Genomic DNA, 23,229 nt, shown 5'->3' on the forward strand with positions numbered 1-23,229 from the left:
ACCACTGCCTTAATGTCAATGACAGCCGGAGGAATAGAGAGTAAGTGACTTGTCTCTCCATCTCATTGTTTCACGTTGGCCTTTTTTAATATCTCGATATTTTTAGGGCATATCCCGATACACAATACATATCTCGATATGTAGCCTCAGCCTTGAATGAACACTTGATGCATATAATCACAGCAGTATGATGATTCTATGTGTCTACATTAAAACATTCTTCTTCATACTGCATTAATATATGCTCATTTTAATCTTTCATGCAGAGAGGGAAATCACAACTAAAAGTGTATTTATTAAACAGTTATTAAGCAGTGGCACAAACATTCATGTCATTTCAAAACAGAAAGTGCAAGATTGTCGGAGACATTTTAAAACAAGCTATGAGTGCACTTTTGTGCATGATGTCACTAAGATGACATATATCAAAACGACACTAAATTAAAGTGCACTTTTCGTACAGAACGCCACTACAAAAGTTTAAAACAAATAAAGTGCACTTTTGTGCATGATGTCACACAAGATATTTCAATAACTGTCAAATAAAAATGAGCTGCATAAAAGGAAATCAAATCGCTATGTGGTAGGTTCCTGCGGACGTTATCTCCTTATGTTGTTGACTATTTTTTGCATACGGTGTTGATGTGGGAATGGTTGCCTTGCCACTTTGTTGGTGTGGCACCGAATGGAGATGTTGACATGCGGAGTAAGCACTCTTCATTCTCTAGCGCAGGGGTCACCAACGCGGTGCCCGCGGGCACCAGGTAGGCCGTAAAGACCAGATGAGTTGCCCGCTGGCCTGTTCTAAAAATAGCTCAAATAGCAGCACTTACCAGTGAGCTGCCTCTATTTTTCAAATTTTATTTATTTACTAGCAAGCTGGTCTCGCTTTGCTCGACATTTTTTGAGTTTAAGAGAAACAAAACTCAAACAGAATTTGCAAATCCAAGAAAATATTTTAAAGACTTTGTGTTCACTCGTTTAAATAAATGTATTTATTTTTTTACTTTGCTTCTTATAACTTTCAGAAAGACAATTTTAGAGAAAAACCTTAGAAATGATTTTAGGATTTTTAAACACATATACCTTTTTACCTTTTAAATTCCTTCCTCTTCTTTCCTGACAATTTAAATCAATGTTCAAGTAAATAATTTTTTTTATTGTAAAGAATAATAAATACATCTTAATTTAATTCTTCATTTTAGCTTCTGTTTTTTTCGACGAAGAATATATCTGAAATATTTCTTCAAAGTTATCATGATTAAAATTCAAAAAAATTATTTTGGCAAATCTACAAAATCTTTAGAATCAAATTTATTTCAAAGTCTTTTGAATTTTTTTTTATTTTTGTTCTAGAAAATCTAGAAGAAATAATGATTTGTCTTTGTCAGAAATATAGCTTAGTCCAATTTGTTATATATTCTAACAAAGTGCAGATTGGATTTGAACCTATTTAAAACATGTCATCAAAATTCTAAAATTAATTTTATCAGGAAAAATTACTAATGATGTTCCATTAATTCTTTTTTTAATTTTTTCAAAAAGATTCAAATTAACTCGTTTTTCCTCTTCATTTTTTTCGGTTGAATTTCGAATTTTAAACAGTCGAAATTGAAGATAAACTATGTTTCAAAATTTAATTGTATTTTTTTTTCCTGTTTTCTCCTCTTTTAAACCGTTCAATTAAGTGTTTTTTTTTCATCATTTATTCTCTACAAAAAACCTTCCGTAAAAGGAAAAAAAAAAATGTACGACGGAATGACGGACAGAAATACCCATTTTTATATATATATATATAGATTTATTTACTAAAGGTAAATTGAGCTAATTGGCAATTTCTGGCAATTTATTTACGTGTGTATCAAACTGGTAGCCCTTCGCATTAATCAGTACCCAAGAAGTAGCTCTTGGTTTCAAAAAGGTTGGTGACCCCTGATCTAGCGGGTGACTTTTCAAATGATGCTACATATTAGCAGTACTGCTACTTTTTGTAGCAACGCTTTTGCCCCACACTTGAAAAACTACGGTTTTCTGTTCGACATCTTCCAGCTTGAAGCCAAACCACCGCCAGACGACGGACCCCCTGCTGTTTTTCTTGGGAATTAATTCGTCCTTCATTTGTTACCAGATTGGTACCTTCTTTCTTTCGTATTACCACTTTCACCACAGCTAACGTTACTAATGCTGCTACCTCTCTACTCCGCGAGGGCGTATACGTGTGTGAGGTATGTAAGAAGGTGCGCTTGCTGTCTGTGAGAATGAGAGACAACAAAGATTGGGAAGATCCTGTCGTGTAATGCCCGTAGCTAAAAGGAACCGCGTGAGAACATATCCTCGAATATCTCGATATCGATATATCGAGTATATCGATATATCGCCCAGCCCCAGTTCCACGTGACAAATGTAGTCAGTTATCACATGACAATGGAACGCATGGCGAAACAACAAATGTGCAATCACGGCTTTCTTTCTGCTTTCCCCAGCTCTTCAACCTCAGCGAGAAGCGTTACGACATCAGTCAACTTCATTCAAAGGTAAATATCAGCATTGTTGTTTATTTCCGCTCATTGGGAGTCACCTCATAGACCAGGATGTTGGTCTTGCAGGTGTTGGACTTTGGCTGGCCTGATCACCATGCACCAGCTCTGGATAAAATCTGCAGCATCTGCAAGGCCATGGACACTTGGCTGAGTGCAGACAGCCACAATGTGGTGGTCATACACAATAAGGTAAGACCGTGGTAACAACCTTTAGATCTTTTTTTTACCTGGGGGCCCACATTTTCCACTACAGAGGGACTCGGGGACCACTCAAATATTACACTGAATTATTAATTTAACTCTTTCCTTCTATCATATTCAATAATTATATCAAACCTACGTACAGTTAATCAGGATCAGGGCTTAGGTCAGGCTGAATACAGAAAATGAATACTAATTAAATACACTGCGAAAGAAAATACTCATGAAAATGCATGAAAAAACCATTGACCGTATTTCCAGATTATAGAGACTACATTTTTTAACTAAAAAAACATATTTTTCCATATATTAACCACACCGGACTATATACGTAGTGAAATTAGTTATTTACACAAAAAGATTTTGGAAATATTTATTTACATACCTTTTAATTGTTTTCCAAACGGTGTCCGTCACACGGCAGTAAAACGGCTGATAAAACAAAGCAGAAGTCGTCGTCATGGACCCACTAGCTACGGGAGCTAGCTTTCCAATCGCCTAAACAGACTCAATAACTTTACGGCGAAGTCCTGGTGAATTTACAAAACTAAAAAAATACAAAAAGAACGCTATCTTAAGTTAATTATAATAACACGGGCACTTGTAAACGTGTCAGCATATAAATTACAGTAATGTTAGGTTGATTACCTCACAATAGCAAGTAGAAATATGCATGAAAACACTCTTACAGACATCGCACATTGGTGGAAAAGTCTATTGCAAACCTATGGACCACAGCTTAAAAACATATATTTTTTGCAATAATATTAATATGATAATAATTCTTAGATAATCTGTCAATAAAATTAAAGTGCAAATGAAAACCCCATTTCATTACTCTATTCATACTTTTTGCGCTTACGAAAATTTTATGACTTTAGCTTTAGACTTCTTTTTATTGGTGTGAGAGTGTCACTACTGCCACAAGTGGTGGAAAAGTGTATCGCAACCAAATGGACCACAGCTGAGAAACAGATAATTTTTGTCATACTATTAATAACTTGTTTTTCTTAGATAATCCGTCAATAAAATTCAAGTGCAAATGAAAACAAGACTGCACCATTTTAATAATAATTTTCGCACTTGGGAAATTTTAATGATTAGCTTTAGACTTCTTTGGTTTGTCTGAGATTGTCACTACTGCCACGAGTGGTGGAAAAGTGTATTGCAACCCTATGTACCACATCTGAGAAACAGATATTTTTTGTTGTAAAAATAATAACTTTTGTTTCTTAGATAATCCGTCAATAAAATTAAAGTGCAAATGAAAACCCAGCTTTACCACTTTAGTCATAATTTTTGCGCTTGAGAAACTTCTACGATTAACTTTAGACTTCTTTTGTTTAGATTGTCACTGCTGCCACAAGTGGTGGAAAAGTCTATTGCAAACCCATGGACCACAGCTTAGAAACATATATTTTTTGTCATAATATTACTATGATAATAATTCTTAGTTAATCCGTCAATAAAATTAAAGTGCAAATGAAAACCCCATTTCATTACTTTAGTCATAGTTTTTGCGCTTAAGAAACTTTTATGACTTTAGCTTTAGACTTCTTTTTATTGGTGTGGGATTGTCACTACTGCCACAAGTGGTGGAAAAGTGTATCGCAACCCTATGGACCACAGCTGAGAAACAGATATTTTTCGTCATAATATTAATAACTTGTTTTTCTTAGATAATCCGTCAATAAAATAATGTGCAAATGAAAACACAGCTTTACTACTTGAGTCATAATTTTTGCGCTTGAGAAACTTCTAGGATTAACTTTAGACTTCTTTTGTTTAGATTGTCACTGCTGCCACAAGTGGTGGAAAAGTCTATTGCAAACCTATGAACCACAGCTGAGAAACAAGAATTGTTCGTCATAATATTAATATGATAATAATTCTTAGATAATCCGTCAATAAAATTAAAGTGCAAATGAAAACGCCATTTCATTACTTTAGTCATAGTTTTTGCGCTTAAGAAACTTTTATGACTTTAGCTTTAGACTTCTTTCTATTGTCACTACTGCCACAAGTGGTGGAAAAGTGTATCGCAACCCTACGGACAACAGCTGAGAAACAGATATTTTTTGTCATAATATTAATAACTTGTTTTTCTTAGATAATCCGTCAATAAATTAAAGTGCAAATGAAAACCCAGCTTTACCACTTTAGTCATAATTTTTGTGCTTGAGAAACTTCCAGGATTAACTTTAGACTTCTTTTGTTTAGATTGTCACTGCTGCCACAAGTGGTGGAAACGTCTATTGCAAACCTAGCTTAGAAACATATATTTTTTGTCATAATATTAATATGATATAATTCTTAGATAATCCGTCAATAAAGTTAAAGTGCAAATGAAAACCCCATTTCATTACTTTATTCATAGTTTTTGCGCTTAAGAAACTTTTATGACTTTAGCTTTAGACTTCTTTTTATTGGTGTGAGATCGTCACTACTGCCACAAGTGGTGGAAAAGTATATCGCAACCCTACGGACCACAGCTGAGAAACATATTTTTTGGCACTTCAACAATGGTTAAGAAACTAAATTGTGTGGTTGGTGTTTCTTGGGACCACCTACTCCCCCTGAGGTTTGCAGTCTTGTTTTCCGTGTCTTTAAAGCCACATTTTTTGGCTTTTTACGGTGTTCTGTGTTGGTTAGAAAAATACAAACAGCAGGTTATTTTCATCCTTAACAACTAATATTTTCTTATGTTTGTCCCGGTCCATTGGCGTGTTTAACCGTTCCCGTCCTATTAGCAACATGCAGCATCTAAACTAGACAACTACTGGCCTGGCGTCCCAAATTAGTCAAAGTACATCTGTGTGTGTGTGTGTTGCGTAACATAATCATGGCCACCGTGATCCCAAACCACTGTTCGTCATTCCAAGATGTTCCCTCAAGGAGGTTAAAAACAGGACTGTTGCTATATCAACTGCTCTTGTTTTTTTTTTTTCTCTCTCCAGGGTAAGTGTTGTGAGGCTGGAAGTTTTGATCCTTGTTACTAAGGAAGAAGGCCGTGTGTCATGTTCTCATGCTTTCATTCCACATGACGCTTATATGGCAGGGGCCCCGCCGAGTTCAGTTCAAGACTTCGGGGACGGACATTTTTGCAGCGCATTCCTGAAAACACTCTTGTCGTATCGACAGTTTGACCTTGCTGGTGACCTCGGACCACTGGGGTCCGATTTTGTGATTGACATAACTGAGCAGTTCCTCAAGGCGCCCCTTTAAGTCCTTTCCTTTTTTGACTTGTGGGACTCGAACCTGGGTTGGTGTTTTGAACATTTTTGGGGACTTTTGACGACTTTTGTAACTTTTCTCCCTCACTTCCCGTGGGACTTTGCTGGGTTCGTTTTGGACATTTTTTGCGGCGACGGGACTCGTGGGACTATTTTGGACAAAATTGAGACTTTTGACCATTTTGGCCACCTTTTCCCCTCTTCTTCCCCGCCTTCCTGTGCATTTGGACAACAATACTTTCGAGCATTTTTTTTTACTCAATATAGGTCATAACATCTCACTGAGATCATTTAGGACCAAAACCCTTAAAGGGGAACATTATCACAATTTCAAAAGGGTTAAAAACAATAAAAATCAGTTCCCAGTGGCTTGTTGTATTTTTTGAAGTTTTTTTCTGAATTTTACCGGTCTCGGAATATCCCTAAATAAAGCTTTAAAGTGCCTTATTTTCGGCTCTCTGCGAAGACACTGGCCATTTCCCCGTGACGTCACACAGTGCTGCCAATTTAAACATACAATGGGAATACCACAGCAAGATATAGCGACATTAGCTCGGATTCAAACTCGGATTTCAGCGACTTAAGCGATTCAACAGATTACACATGTATTGAAACAGATGGTTGGAGTATGAAAGTATTGAAGAAGAAACTGAAGCTATTGAGCGAATAGCTATTGACGCTATTCATAGCCATAGCGTGGCCGAATAGCTGCGTTAGCATCGCCGGTAAAATGTGCGGACCAAATGATCAGGACTTTCGCATCTTGTGACACTGGAGCAACTTAAATCCGTCGATTGGTAAGTGTTTGTTTCGCATTAAATGTGGGTGGAAGGAAACGTAATATAGTTGCAAATGCATCTGCAGGTTATCCATACATCTCTGTGCCATGTCTGCTTTAGCACCGCCGGTAAATAGCATGTTAGCATCGATTAGCGTAGCATGTTAGCATCGATTAGCTGGCAGTCAACATCAACAAAACTCACCTTTGTGATTTCGTTGACTATCGTTGCAAATGCATCTGCAGGTTATCCATACATCTCTGTGCCATGTCTGCCTTAGCATCGCCGGTCAAATGTGGAGACACTCCGGCACATTCAATGGGGGTCTGGCGGCAGACACTTTGGCATCTTCGGGCCAGTGGTGCAACTTGAATCCCTCCCTGTTAGTGTTGTTACACCCTCCGACAACACACCGACGAGGCATGATGTCTCCAAGGTTCCAAAAAATAGTCGAAAAAACGGAAAATAACAGCTGTTTGTAATGTGAAAATGAAAATGGTGGGTGTGTTACCTCTGCGACGTTACATTCTGACGTCATCGCCCCCAGAGCGATAAACAGAAAGGCGTTTAATTCGCCAAAATTCACCCATTTAGGGTTCGGAAATCGGTTAAAAAAATAGATGGTCTTTTTTCTGCACCATCAAGGTATATATTGACGCTTACATAGGTCTGCTGATAATGTTCCCCTTTAAAACAAGTAAACTGTTATGATCCGTCGCCCGGATCATACATTATTTGGTTTTTGAGTCCTTTCGTGTATCTTGCTTGTTCTTGGACTCTTCCGATTCTTAGTTGGTGCACTTCTTTGTTCCGTTACCATGGTTTCGTATTTGATCCACCTGCTACTTTCGGCTGACGCGCACCTGTGTTTTGATTTCTGCCTGCATTTAAAGGGGAACATTATCACCAAACCTATGCAAGCGTCAATATATACCTTGTAGGTGCAGAAAAAAGACCATGTATTTTTTAACCGATTTCCGAACTCTGAATGGGTGAATTTTTGCAAATTAAACGCCTTTCTGTTCATCGGTCTTTTAGCGATGACGTCAGAATGTGACGTCACCGAGGTAACACACCCGCCATTTTCATTTTCACATTACAAACACCGGGTCTCAGCTCTGTTATTTTCCGTTTTTTCGACTATTTTTTGGAACTTTGGAGACATCATGCCTCGTCGGTGTGTTGTCGGAGGGTGTAACAACACTAACAGGGAGGGATTCAAGTTGCACCACAAGCAAGAAATCTGCCGCCAGACCCCCATTGAATGTGCCAGAGTGTCTTCACATTTGACCGGCGATGCTAAGACAGACATGGCACAGAGATGTATGGATAACCTGCAGATGCATTTGCAACGATAAAGTCAACGAAATCACAAAGGTGAGTCTTGTTGATGTTGTTAGCTTATGTGCTAATCAGACATATTTGGTCACGGCATGACTGCCAGCTAATCGATGCTAACATGCTACGCTAATCGATGCTAACATGCTATTTACGCTAGCTGTATGTACATTTGAAACTAGATACCCACATTTAATGCGAAACAAACACTTACCAATCGACGGATTTAAGTTGCTCCAGTGTCACAAGATGCGAAAGTCCTGATCGTTTGGTCCGCACATTTTACCGGCGATGCTAATAAGGCAGCCATGCTATGGGCCACTTCATTAGGTACACCAACGCTATGGCCGAATAGCGTCAATAGCTATTCGCTCAATAGCTTCAGTTTCTTCTTCAATACTTTCATACTCCGACCATCTGTTTCAATACATGCGTAATCTGTTGTATCGCTTAAGCCGCTGAAATCCGAGTCTGAATCCGAGCTAATGTCGCTATATCTTGCTGTGGTAACCGCCATGTTGTTTGTATTGGCAGCCCTGTATGACGTCACAGGGAAATAGACAGTGGTTTCGAAGATAGCGAAAATAAGGCACTTTAAAGCTTTATTTAGGGATATTCCGCGACCGGTAAAATTTTGAAAAAAACTTCAAAAAATACAACAAGCCACTGGGAACTGATTTTTATTGTTTTTAACCCTTTTGAAATTGTGATAATGTTCCCCTTTAAGCCTGCCTTCTCCCTTTGTTCAGTCTGGATTCTTTGTTTGCTTCATGCAACACTCACGTTGGCACTTTTAAGTCTTTGTATCTTTGCTAAGTAGCTTCTTACCTTCTCGTGCGCTCGGCACGCTACTGTTGGATTCTTGGACTCCATGCTAAGTTTTAGTTTAGCTTACCGTGCGTTCGGCACGCCTTTTCTTTCGCCTGTTTTGCACCAGTGTTCTTTTATTTTTGTATATTAAATCAAGTCTTACCTCGTATTCCTGCCTGTCTGATCCTTGTGCATCCTGGGGTGACAAAACGCGGATCCAAAATGCGTTTCCAATGTGACAGAAAGAATCCAGACTGAACAAAGGGCTTGAATACAGGCAGAAATCAAAACACAGGTGCGCGTCAACCAAAAGTAGCAGGTGGAATAAATACAAAACCATGGTAACGGAATGAAGAAGGAAGTACACCAACTAAGAATCGGAAGAGTCCAAGAACAAACAAGATACACAAAAGGACTCAAAAACCAAATAATGTATGATCCGGGCCTCGGATCATAACATAAACACTCTAACCCAGGGGTAGGGAACCTATGGCTCGGGAGCCAGATGTGGCTCTTTTGATGACTGCTTCTGGCTCTCGGATAAATCTGAGCCGATGTTGCTTAAAACGATAAGTAATGAATAATTTCACTGTAATCACAGTGTTAAAAATAATGTTCAAAATATAAGCCATTCTCATGCATATTTAATCCATCCATCCGTTCAAGAAGTTGCGTTAATGGTAAGAAGTGATTTAGTTATTATTGGTTAGTGTGGAGCTTGCCCTCCTGGGGGCTCTTCAGACCCCCAAGCACCGACATGAGAGCCTTTTTCAGGGTTGCAATATTGTTTTATTTTTCAATAAGTCTCTCAGTTGTTTTCCAGCAATAGTATTTCCAGCCCCAACCCAGTCTCTCCTCCTGGCTGCTGCTTATAACAGAGCGACAGGTGAATAGATTAAAAGGCCCAGGTGGGCCATCTACGCACGTGTCGCTGCAGGCCCGCAGGTCACGCCCCCTCCACAGTTAGCTTCAGAATAACAATGTTATTACAAAGAATAAGAGACCTATCATACTCTAAAAATGTTGGTCTTACCTAAAAATGCACGCGTTTAGTTGTGTTCAGTGTTAAAAAAAAATATTATATGGCTCTTACGGAAATACATTTTAAAATATTTGGCTTTTCGGCTCCCTCAGCCAAAAAGGTTCCCGACCCCTGCTCTAACATAAAGTCTGCTTGGAGAGAGGAATTATTTTATCAGACAGAAAATAGTCAAATATCACACTTATTTAAGATATTTCATCTTACTTAGTTTTCAGTTTTTGCAGTGTGACCACAGATGAAACAGAAGGTCTTATCTTTGTCCGTGTGATGTCAGATGAAACAGACATTTAGCTGTTTGACTACAATACCCAGCAATATGTTTGGAGGTGTAACTTTTGACCACGACTGTCTATTATGTAATAATCGTGCTAGGAACAGATGAAGTTTGTTTTTCACTCTCGTCTGACTGATTCCTTTTCAGGGCAACAGAGGCAGAACTGGAGTGGTGGTGGCTGCATATATGCATTACAGCAATATATCTGCCAGGTGGGTAACATCTGATAACTGAAGTACGAGGGCTGCAGGGGGAAAAAAAAAATTAAGGCTCACATTTGCTCTCTGTTAAATTATAAGCACATTTGTCCACATTTGCATGACTCCAAATAATTAGTCCAACAGCTACGATAAGACTCACTCGCAAGTAATTTTTTATGTAACTTCCAATTTGTCTGATATAAACAAACATTCTTGTTCCTATTTTTTTTTTCCTGTTTGTATGAAAAGGCTAATAGGTGCTAAAAAATTGCACTTGTTATGGATTTGTTTTATTAGTATGTCAGTGACTGCAAATTACAACCACAATAAACATACCACACTTTACGGGCTATAGAGCGCACCGGTATTTAAGCCCCTCCCACCAAATTAAAAAAAATATATATATATACCGTATTTCCTTGAATTGCCGCAAGGGGCGTTAATTAATTTAAAACCTCCTCTCACTCCCGTGCTTACCAAAGGCATGCGGTAAAAGTAAGCATGCGCTGATTATTTTAAAGGGGAACATTATCACAATTTCAAAAGGGTTAAAAACAATAAAAATCAGTTCCCAGTGGCTCGTTGTATTTTTTGAAGTTTTTTTCAAAATTTTATTGGCCTAAAAAAAGCTTTAAAGTGCTTGATTTTCGCTATTTGCGATGCCACCATCCATTTCCCTGTGACGTCATACAGTGCTGCCAATGTAAACAAACAATGGCAGATACCACAGCAAGATATAGCGACATTAGCTCGGATTCAGACTCGGATTTCAGCGGTTTAAGCCATTCAACAGATTACGCATGTATTGAACTGGATGGTTGGAGTATAAAAGTATAGAAGACGAAACTGAAGCTATTGAGCGAATAGCTATTGATGCTATTCATAGCCATAGCATGGCCGAATAGCTGCGTTAGCATCGCCGGTAAAATGTGCGGACCAAATGAGCAGGACTTTCACATCTCTTGACACGGGAGCAACTTGAATCCATCGATTGGTAAGTGTTTTTTTCGCATTAAATATGGGTGGAAGGAAACGTAATATAGTTGCAAATGCATCTGCAGGTTATCCATACATCTCTGTATCATGTCTGCTTTAGCACCGCCGGTAAATAGCATGTTAGCATCGATTAGCGTAGTATGTTAGCATCGATTAGCTGGCAGTCACGCCGCGACCAAATATGTCAGATTAACACATAAGTCAACATCAACAAAACTCACCTTTGTGATTTAGTTGACTTAATCGTTGCAAATGCATCTGCAGGTTATCCATACATCTCTGTGCCATGTCTGTCTTAGCATCGCCGGTCAAATGTGGAGACACTCTGGCACATTCAATGGGGGTCTGGCGGCAGATTTCTTGCCAGTGGTGCAACTTGAATCCCTCCCTGTTAGTGTTGTTACACCCTCCGAAAAATAGTCGAAAAAACGGAAAATAACAGAGCTGAGACCCGGTGTTTGTAATGTGTTGAAAATGAAAATGCCGCCTGTATTACCTCAGAGACGTCACGTTCTGACGTCATCACCGCATGAGTGATAAACAGAAAGGCGTTTAATTCGCCAAAATGCACCCATTTAGAGTTCGGAAATCGGTTAAAAAAATATATGGTCTTTTTCCTGCACCATCAAGGTATATATTGACGCTTACATAGGTCTGGTGATAATGTTCCCCTTTAAAACCTCTTCTCACTACGACACTTACCAAAGGTATGCAGTAAACATTTGAGTGTGATGTAAGCTTGGACCTTAAATCCTACTGAATAGCTCTTAATCTTCTTCCCTTTAAAGGATTTAAAATTATCGGTATTGAAATCAGCCTCCTCCATTTTGAAAATTATGAAAGGTCACGAGCATGCGCTATTTATTTTGGGAAGCGAGTTTGACCCGGCAGTAATTCAAGGCAGGCGCATACTATATGCCCTGCGGCAATTCAAGGAAATACGGTATATATTTTTGTTTACATTTATTTGCCGCTCAGGACCATAAGCCGCAGATATACACTGGTATGAAATATTTTGTAAATGTTTATTTATATACTTTAATTGTTTCCAGATGGTGCCTGTCGTACGGCAGTAAAACGGCTGATCAAACAAAACAGAAGTCATCGTCATGGACTCACCAGCTGCGGAAGCTAGCTCTCCACTCAGCTAAACGGACTCGATAGCTCCACGGGGATTTTTGGGCGAATTTACAGAGGAATTTGTAAAACTGGAACAAGACAAAAATAATTACCAACATTCACTCATATTCACTAATGCTAACAACGCTAGCTTGATTAGATTATGATAACATGTACAAATATGCATGAAAACGCTCCTTCAGACATCACACGTGGAACGGTTTAGTAAGAATGAATTGTTTTAGTTATATTGTAAAATTTACAAACGTTTCTTGGAGTAATGAATGATACATTGTTTCGAGCAGAACCAATATAGATGAATAGTAGAAAAAAACACTTGAAGGCACAAAACACGAAGTACATTTTCAACCTGAAGTGAACAAGCTCGTCCAAAATATGGCGCCATAGCACAATTAATAACCCACTTTTTCAGTGTCTCTGTTAAAAGTTATTTAATGATTAAAAAACATAATGGCCATCAAGGAAGAAAACTCCATAAATTAGCCGCAACCTTTTATAAGCCGCTGGGTTCGAAGCGTGGGAAAAAAGTACCGCCTTATAGTCCAAAAAATAAGGTATATTAAATTAGTATCTCTTTCATAGTATTATTACCGTAAATTCCGGACTTTAAGCCGCTACTTTTTTCCTACGCTTTGAAACCCGCGGCTTATAAGATGGTGCGGCTAATTTATGGATTTTTCTTTGCTCTGAGGCCATTAAAAAGTGAGAAAACAACAACAAACAAACAAACAAATAAGTTGGGAACGGGTTGTATTGTTTGTGCTGCTGTGGCTATCTTTAAAAAAAGTTTGCTCACTGCAGGTGCTGAAGTGTCCTTCCACGAGGGAAGAAAACTCCATAAATTAGCCGCAATGTTTCATAAGCCGCAGGGTTCGAAGCGTGGGAAAAAAGTAGCGGCTTATAGTCCAAAAAATAAGGTACACTAAATTAGTATCTCTTTCATAGTATTATTACCGTAAATTCCGGACTATAAACCGCTACTTTTCCCCTACGCTTTGAAACCCGCGGCTTATAAGATGGTGCGGCTAATTTATGGATTTTTCTTTGCTCTGAGGCCATTAAAAAGTGAGAAAAAACAACAACAAAAGAACAAGCAAAAAGGTTGAGATAGTGTTGTATTGGTCTTGTTATGGCGCTATCTTTTAGAAAAGTTTGCTCACTGCAGGTGCTGAAGTGTCTTTCCACTCGTGCTTTTATTTTCCGTCTTCTGGCCGTCGATATTGTTTTTACTCGTATAGATTCTTTATTCATCATATCTAGAAAAATGTCCCTTGTGGGTCATTAAAGTTTGTCTAAGTCAATTCAAAGCATGTTTTGTAAGTTTTACAATATAACTACAACTGTTTAAAACCGTCCCTTGTGTGATGTCTGTAGGAGTGTTTTCATGCATATTCGTACGCGCTATCGTAATGTAATGACAACAGCTTCGTTAACAATAGCTAATATGTGTCTGTGTTTGTATTATTAACTTACAAGGGCATTATTTTTATGATGTTTCAGTTTTGTAAATTCCTCAGTAAATTCACCAAAACGTCACCGTGGAGTGAAATATACAATATAACTAAAACAATTCATACTTATTAAACCGTCCCATGTGTGATGTCTGTCGGAGCTTTTCCATGCATATTTGTACGTTCTATCGCAGGGGTAGGGAACCTATGGCTCTAGAGCCAGATGTGGCTCTTTTGATGACTGCATCTGGCTCTCGGATAAATCTGAGCTGACATTGCGTAACACGATAAGTAATGAATAATTCCACATGTAATCACAGTGTTAAAAAAAAAGTTCGAAATATAAAACATTCTCATGCATTTTTAATCCATCCATCCGTTTTCTACCGCACCCGTTCAAGAAGTTGCGTAAATGGTAAGAAGTTATTTATTATTGTTTAGTGTAGGGCTAGCCCTCCTAGGGGGTTTTCAGACCACCAAGCACCGACATAAGAGCCTGTTTCAGGGTTATAATATTGTTTTATTTTTCAATAAGTCTCTTAGTTTCTTTCCAGCAATTGTCTTTTCCTCTTTCGTTCTCGCTCGCGCTCTGGCTCCAGCCCCAACCCCGTCTCTCCTCCTGGCTGCTGCTTATAACAGAGAGAGAGGTGATTAGATAACAAGGCCCAGGTGGGCCTTCTACACACCTGTCGCTGATTTCGAGGCCGATCCTGGCAACACCCCACCTCGCTGCAGGCCCGCAGGCCACACCCCCTCCACAGTTAGCTTCAGAATAACAATGCTATTACAAAGAATAGGAGACCTATTATACTCTAGAAATGTTGGTCTCACTTAAAATACACACATTTAGTTGTGTTCAGTGTTGAAAAAAATATTATATGGCTCTTACGGAAATACTTTTTGAAAATATTTGGATTCTTGGCTCTCTCAGCCAAAAAAGGTTCCCGACCCCTGTTCTATCGTAATGTAATCAAGCAAGCGTTGTTAGCATTAGTGAATATTGGTAATTTTTTTGGTCTTGTTTCAGTTTCACAAATTCCTCAGTAAATTCACCAAAACGTCACCGTAAGGCTATTGAGTCTGTTTAGCTGATTGGAGAGCTAGTTTCTGCAGCGTAGTCGGACCATGACGAGGACTTCTGTTTTGTTTGATCAGCCGTTTTACTGCCTTTTTACAGGCACTGTTTGGAAACAATTAAAGTATGTAAATAAACATGTAGAAAATAACTAATTTCACAACATATACTGGTTTATAGTCCAGTCCAGTTGTATGTAAAAAAATGATTTGGGGGTGCATCTTATATACCGGTATGCTCTCTAGTCCGTAAAACTCGGTCATATTTTATTAAAGATAGATGTTTTGATACAGCTTTTTGCATTGCATCTTATTCGATTGTTCAGGCGTACTGTTGCACAATTCATTGAGAATGTAAAGTTGTGTTTGAGCCGGTTGGACCAAACCACCTGTGTTGTGTCTAAATGCAGCGCAGACCAGGCACTGGACAGATTTGCCATGAAGCGCTTCTATGAAGATAAAGTGCTTCCTGTGGGTCAACCCTCTCAGAGAAGGTCAGTCCCCCTCCCCTGTTTGTTTATATTAGGAGACTGACCCAGGAGTGACCTGTCTCACAAAGACTTTAGATGCCAAAATGGCGTTAGCTCGCTTGGTAGAGTGGCCGTGCCAGCAACTTGAGGGTTCCAGGTTCGATCCCGGCATCCGCCATCCTAGTCACTGCCGTTGTGTCCTTGTGCAAGACACTTTACTCACCTGCTCCCAGTGCCACCCACACTGGTTTAAATGTAACTTAGATATTGGGTTTCACTATAAAGTGCTTTGAGTCACTAGAGTAAAATGCTATATAACTATAATTCACAAAATTACCTAAAGAAATGATCACTTTCACCCAAAATAGTATTAGTTGAATTTTTTCCAATATATATATTGTACAATGGAGCTTCGATTTATGAATTTAATTGGTTCTTGAACAGAGTTTGTTAATCAAAGAGTTTGTATAGTAAAGCAACATTTTTTCCTAAGAAATGTAAATAATGGTGTCATGTCTGTGTGATCATGTTTTGTTGTAGTCATGTTCGGTTTTGTTTATGGACTCTTTGTGCACTTTTTCTTTGTTTTGTCACCATAGCAACCCATTAGTTTTCACTTTGTCCCCATGTCACGCACCTGTTTTCACTAATCACCACAGTATTATTTAAGCCACAGTTGCAAGGTAGTCAGCCTGGCAACGTCACCATCTATCACCTTCTACTCCATACTTGGAAACCTTGAGACCTCCAATTTCGGGGGGTGGGGGGTGGTCGGGGGTGGGGAGGGGCCGTGGTTAAGAGGGGACGAGTATAATTCACCAACTCGAGTATTTCATATATATATATATGTATGAAATAATTGACTTTCAATGAATTCTATCTATATATATTTATTTCATTATATATATATATAAATAACAGAAATAGTTGAATTTCCGATGGCACCTATCACATGCACAGTAATAAAAACACTACTATTTATTTCTACTAACTGTACTGTGCTTGCTGGTTACTAAAAAAACAACAACACTTACCTTTCACTATTTGAGTAACCTTTGTTCTGTCATTTGCATACTGGCGAGAGTCACTTGCCGTCAGGTGCGCCACACCACGTAAATCGTTGGCCAATCAAAAAGCAACCCCATAACACTATAGCCAACATTCACCAGGAGATGGCGACAGACAACATAGAATCACTCTGTTACAGACGGCGTCGCCATGGCTGTAACTTCCTCGTTCTTCTGCTTCGTCTCCTTGTGTGTGCAGTTTTTTATTCAAATCTGTAGATGTTGTAACGTGATTGGGCAGGCAAGCTGTTTATATAACAGGAAAGCGGACGTGAAAACAGGCTGTCCCCACTCAGGACCGCATGGAGCTGGAGGGGGCGTGAATTTCGGGAGGTTTTCGGGAGAAAATATTTTCGGGGAGGTTTTCGGGAGAGGCCCTGAATTTCGGGAGTCTCCCGTAAAATCCGGGTGGGTTGGCAAGTATGTTCTACTCACCCTCCACACCCATGTATCCATGCAAAAGACCCATGTTCCTTTTTCGTCACAGTAAGTGTTGTTGTTTTAGTTGTTCATAGTTTTGCCATTGTGCAAGTGTTTTGTTCTATGTTCATAGTTTTGCCTTTGAGATAGTTTTGTTTCATAGATAAGTTTTTGTATCTCTGCTGAGAGCGCCTTTCGCTTGTAGTTATAGTGTTAAAATAAAATATGTGATTACCTTCACGGCTTGCCCGCTCCAACTTTCGCTTTGCACCTCAGGAAAACAATCCATGCCCAAGTCCAAGTCTTGACAAATGGTTTACAGCCCTGAAAAATCTATTTTTTAGTGAAGGTTTCTACATTTCCCAGCAGGCGCAAGACATTGAAACAATGTTGAGAACTTGTCGAATTAGGTCCTGACGTTGAACAACTCAAACCTAACGTTGGAACAACAGGCTTTTTGACGACGTTTGATCAATGTTGAGTTCTGATGTTGATTTGACTATTTAATTTTGGTCATTTCCCAACCAATATTCTACAACACAAATATGACGTTGAAACAAAATGCTTTTTGACGACGTTTATTCAATGTCAGGTTCTGACGTTGATTTGACCATTGAAATGTGGTCATTTCCCAACCAACAACAGGGATCCAACAATTTACAAATTCAACTATTTTGCAACGTTTTTTCAAAGTCAGTTTTAAAGGACAAAACCCAAAACCAGTGAAGTTGGCACATTTTTTAAATTTGTAAATAAAAACCAGAATACAATGATTTGCAAATCCTTTTCTACCTATATTTAATTGAATAGACTGCAAAGACAAGATACTTAACGCTCGAACTGGAAAACGTTATTATTTTTAGAAGATATTAGCTCATTAAGAAAAGCTGGCACAGGTGGCAAAAAGGACTGAGAAAGTTGAGGAATGCTCATCAAACACTTATTTTGGAACATCCCACAGGTGAACAGGCTAACTGGGAACAGGTGGGTGCCATGATTGGGTATAAAAAGCAGCTTCCGTGAAATGCTCAGTCATTCACAAAAAAGGACGGGGCGAGGGTCACCACTTTGTGAACAAATGCCTGAGCAAATTGTTTAAGAACAACATTTCTCAACGAGCTATTGCAAGGAAGTTAAGGATTTTACCAACTACAGTCCGTAAAATCATCAAAAGGTTCAGAGAATCTGGAGAAATCACTGCACGTAAGCGATGATATTACGGACCTTCGATCCTTCAGGCGGTACAGCATCAAAAAGAGACATCAGTGTGTAAAGGATATCACCATATGGGCTCAGGAACACTTCAGAAAAACCACTGTCAGTAACTGCAGTTCATCGGTACATCTGTAAGTGCAAGTTAAAACTCTACTATGCAAAGCCAAAGCCATTTATCAACAACACCCAGAAACAAATATGTTGAAGAGGTTCATTTACCCTACTGATGTGTATTTATAATGGTTGATTTACATAGATGAGTTACAGGCAAGGCTTTTTTTATCAGCGACCAAAAGTTGCGACATTTATCGTGGATGTTCTCTACTAAATCCTTTCAGCAAAAATATGGCAATATCGCGAAATGATCAAGTATGACACATAGAATGGACCTGCTATCCCCGTTTAAATAAGAAAATCTCATTTCAGTAGGCCTTTAAAGGAAAGGCCATGTAACACAGTGGTAAAAATGCCCCTGTGCTATCTTCTTGCATTGTGTTGCTGCCATTAAATTCTAAGTTAATGATTATTTGCAAAAAAAAAAAAAAGGTTTCTTAGTTGTAACATTAAATATCTTGTCTTTGGAGTCTGTTTGATTGAATATAGGTTGCAAATCATTGTATTCTGTTTTTATTTAGGGACTACACAACGTGGGTTTGCACACGATATAAAGTAGTATACAGTAGTGAATATCAAACCAACATAAGTGTCAGGCTTGTCACTGACAGTTTGTTTGTGTTTTAGTTTTTCCTCCGTGTGTGTTTAGTATTTTCTGTCCTTAGTTCCTGTCAGCATTCTTATTTTGGTTCAGCTTCCTGTTTGTCTCCCTGTGTGCTGTTTTTCCTCCGCTGCGGCTGATCAGCACCTGGCCACACCTGGTGTCAATCAGCCCGCTCCTATTTTACCTGCTTTGTTCCTCCAGTCAGTGCTGGATTATTGTATGTATTGCATGTCGCTTTTGTCGTTGCAACCTGTCGTTTCGTATCATATTTTGTCTATGCAGCGTTGCGGTAAGCTATATTCAAAGCGCTTTGACACTACTTCCACATTTACCCTTTCACACACACATTCACACACTGATGGAGGGAGCTGCCATGCAAGGCGCTAACCAGCACCCATCAGGAGCAAGGGTGAAGTGTCTTGCTCAGGACACAACGGACGTGAAGAGGTTGGTACTAGGTGGGGATTGAACCAGGGACCCTCGGGTTGCGCACGGCTACTCTCCCACTGCGCCACGCCGTCCCAACAGTAGTTTGTAGCTCATTGTCTTTTGTTCCCTGCTAACAAGTTTGTTTTCTTATTACAAGTACGACTTCAGTTTTCCTGCTAGATACCTGTTAGCTTCCACGCTAGGCCTTTTTGTTTGTTATCCGCCCACGTGCGCGCTTTTTGTTTGTACCCTTTGTTGTTTTTTTTCTTAGTGTTTTAAATGAAATCATGTTTTCTCACTCCATGCCTGCCTCCATCTCTGCATCTATAATAATAATAATCCAGCACTGACTGGAGGAACAAACTGAATTATTGAACTGAATTATATTTATATAGCGCTTTTCTCAAGTGACTCAAAGCGCTTTACATAGTGAAACCCAATATCTACGTTACAATTAAACCAGTGTGGATGGCACTGGGAGCAGGTGGGTAAAGTGTCTTGCCCAAGGACACAACGGCAGTGACTAGGATGGCAGAAGCGGGAATCGAACCTGCAACCCTCAAGTTGCCGGCACGGCCACTCTACCAACCGAGCTATGCCGCCCCACCCAACAAAGGGGCGGCATGGCGTAGTGGGTAGAGCGGCTGTGCCAGAAACCTGAGGGTTGCGGGTTCGCTTCCCACATATTGACATCCAAACCGCTGCCGTTGTGTCCTTGGGCAGGACACTTCACCCTTACCCCCGGTGCCACTCACACTGGTGAATGTATGATGAATGAATGTGGTCGGAGGGGCCGTAGGCGCAAACTGGCAGCCACGCTTCCGTCAGTCTACCCCAGGGCAGCTGTGGCTACTGATGTCGCTTACCACCACCAGGTGTGAATGAATGATGGGGTCCCACTTCTCTGTGAGCGCTTTGAGTATCTAACAATTAGAAAAGCGCGATATAAATCTATCCATCCATCCATCCATTTTCTACCGCTTATTCCCTTTTGGGGTCGCGGGGGCGCTGGCGCCTATCTCAGCTACAATCGGGCAAATCTAATCCATTATTATTATTATTATTAAAGCAGGTAAAACAGGGCTTCACGGTGGCAGAGGGGTTAGTGCGTCTGCCTCACAATACGAAGGTCCTGCAGTCCTGGGTTCAAATCCAGGCTCAGGATCTTTCTGAGTGGAGTTTGCATGTTCTCCCCGTGAGTGCGTGGGTTCCCTCCGGGTACTCCGGCTTCCTCCCACTTCCAAAGACATGCACCTGGGGATAAGTTGATTGGCAACACTAAATTGGCCCTAGTGTGTGAATGTGAGTGTGAATTTTGTCTGTCTATCTGTGTTGGCCCTGCGATGAGGTGGCGACTTGTCCAGGGTGTACCCCGCCTTCCGCCCGATTGTAGCTGAGATAGGCGCCAGCGCCCCCCGCGACCCCGAAAGGGAATAAGCGGTTGAAAATGGATGGATGGAAGCAGGTAAAATAGGCGCGGGCTGATTGACACCAGGTGTGGCCAGGTGCCAATTAGCCCCAGCTGAGGGAAAACAGCACAAACAGGAAGCTAAACCAAAATAAGAGTGCTGACAGGGCCTAAGGACAGAAAATACTAAACACACGCAGAGGAAAAACTAAAACAGAAACAATCAGTGGCAAGCCTGACAATAAGAAGGTGATGGAGCAACTTTCTCTGCAAGGTTGAATTCAACAGCTGTTTTTTTCCCCCCTTGAAGGTATGTGGAGTACTTCAGCGGTCTGCTCAGTGGACACATCAAGATCAACAACAAACCCTTGTTCCTCCACCACGTCATCTTGCACGGGATACCCAACTTTGAGTCGAAAGGAGGTCATTCATGCTCGCCAAATGTCCACCGGAGCTCGTTTGCCACAGGTTTCGCCAAAATGTTCTAACAAAGTGTTCGGTTTTTTTTAGGATGCCGTCCTTTCCTCAAAATATACCAGGCCATGCAGCCCGTCTACACATCTGGAATCTAGTAAGTCTTAAAAACCTAACCCGAACCAAATGCCGAACAAGAATCCAGGAAAGGAGATCTTTCTTTTTTTGGACAATAAAAGGAATAATTTTAAAAGTAATTTTTAATCACAGCCTAACTTGTTCATGTTCACACACTGTTTTCTTCCAATTGCTATATTTAACTCGCCTCCCAGTTCCTGTGTTCTTTTTTCTACTGTTATGTGTAACTCGGGAGCAATGAAACAAGTAAACAAGGCGGGTTTTTTTTTTGTGGAGTTCTGCACAATTTTCCAGAGACTGTGCGGATTCTGAAGGGCCGGACAGGAACTGCTGGTTTCTGTCGCTAAGGTTAGACTTGAGTGGATTTGGAAGAAGACTGTAGAGTTGTGGTGTTCGTAGAAAACTGTCCTCGGACCTCAACTTGGGGAAGATTCCCATAGAGCAGGGGTAGGGAACCTGTGGCTCTAGAGCCAGATGTGGCTCTTTTGATGACTGCATCTGGCTCTCTGATAGATCTGAGCTGACGTTGCTTAACATGATAAGTAATGAATAATTCCACTTGTAATCACAGTCTTAAAAATAATGTTCAAAATATAAAACATTCTCATGCATTTTTTATCCATCCATCCGTTTTCTACCGCACCCGTTCAAGAAATTGCGTTAATGGTAAGAAGTTATTTATTTATTATTGGTTGGTGTAAGGCTTGCCCTCCTGGGGGTTCTTCAGACCCCCAAGCACTGACATGAGAGCCAGTTGCAAGGTTACAATATTGTTTTATTTTTCAATTAGTCTCTCAGTTGCTTTCAGGCAATAGTTTTTCCAGCCCCAACCCAGTCCCTCCTCCTGGCTGCTGCTTATAACAGAGCGACAGGTGATTAGATAACAAGGCCCAGGTGGGCCGTCTACGCGCCTGTCGCTGCAGGCCCGCAGGCCACGCCCCCTCCACGGTTAGCTTCAGAATAACAATGTTATTACAAAGAATAAGAGACTTATTATACTCTAGAAATGTTGGTCTTACTTAAAAATGCACGTGTTTAGTTGTGTTCAGTGTTAAAAAAAATATTATATGGCTCTTACGGAAATATATTTTAAAATATTTGGCTTTTTGGCTCTAAAGGTTCCCGACCCCTGCCATAGAGTGTCACTTGGTTTCAAAGCATACTTTCTGTGGATTTGTTTTGGCCACTGGGTGGCAGTAGAACAAGGCGAAACAGTAGGCTTATGGAAAAAAGGTCATGGAAAACCACGAAGTAGTAAAGTTGAAGTACCAATGACAAGGTGTGGCAAAATTATTCTCTGCATTTGACCCCTGGGAGGTGAGGGGAGCAGTGAGCAGTAGTGATAACCACGCCCGGGGGTCATTTTTGGTGATTTAACCCCCAGTTCCAGCCCTTGATGCTGAGTGCCAAGCAGGGAGGTAATGGGTCCCATTTGTATAGTCTTTGGTATGACTCGGCCGGGATTTGAACTCGCAACCTACCGATCTCAGGGCGGGTACTCCAACCACTAGGCCACTGAGCAGTTGGTTTCGCTCCACTTATAGAGTGGAGTGGAAAATGACAAAAAAACCTGCATTAGATGGATTGGTAACGTTGTCATTGCCAGTATTAATAACTATTTTCTGCAAACATTATTTTATTTTTTTCAAGAATGGAAAAAAAAAATCTGCTAGTAACAAATGATCTGCAAGAATAACAACTATTTTCTGCAAGTAAAAAAACATTTGCAAGTATTAAAACATGTTCTGCAAGTAAAAAAAAACGATTAGCAAGTATAAAAACTGTTTTCTGCGAGGAAATAAAATATTCACAAGTATAATTGTTTTTTACACAATTAAAAAACGGTTCGCTAGAATAAAAAAACAATTTTCT

General features: G+C 39.9%; 1 protein-coding gene across 12 annotated transcripts in view; it reads left to right on the forward strand.

The window, feature by feature from the left end:
• The window catches only part of tns1b (tensin 1b), a 362,081-nt gene that overhangs the window by 243,755 nt on the left and 95,097 nt on the right, over positions 1-23,229 (forward strand). For all 12 annotated transcript variants that reach the window (XM_061918387.1, XM_061918396.1, XM_061918397.1 and 9 more), the window contains 6 exons: positions 2,484-2,534; positions 2,607-2,729; positions 10,365-10,429; positions 15,489-15,572; positions 21,116-21,228; positions 21,316-21,376. In XM_061918387.1, coding sequence (XP_061774371.1) covers positions 2,484-2,534; positions 2,607-2,729; positions 10,365-10,429; positions 15,489-15,572; positions 21,116-21,228; positions 21,316-21,376 — 497 coding nt within the window. The remainder of the gene's footprint in view (positions 1-2,483; positions 2,535-2,606; positions 2,730-10,364; positions 10,430-15,488; positions 15,573-21,115; positions 21,229-21,315; positions 21,377-23,229) is intronic.

This window comes from Nerophis ophidion, linkage group LG13 (assembly GCF_033978795.1).
Source record: "Nerophis ophidion isolate RoL-2023_Sa linkage group LG13, RoL_Noph_v1.0, whole genome shotgun sequence".
Taxonomy (NCBI): Eukaryota; Metazoa; Chordata; class Actinopteri; order Syngnathiformes; family Syngnathidae; genus Nerophis; species Nerophis ophidion.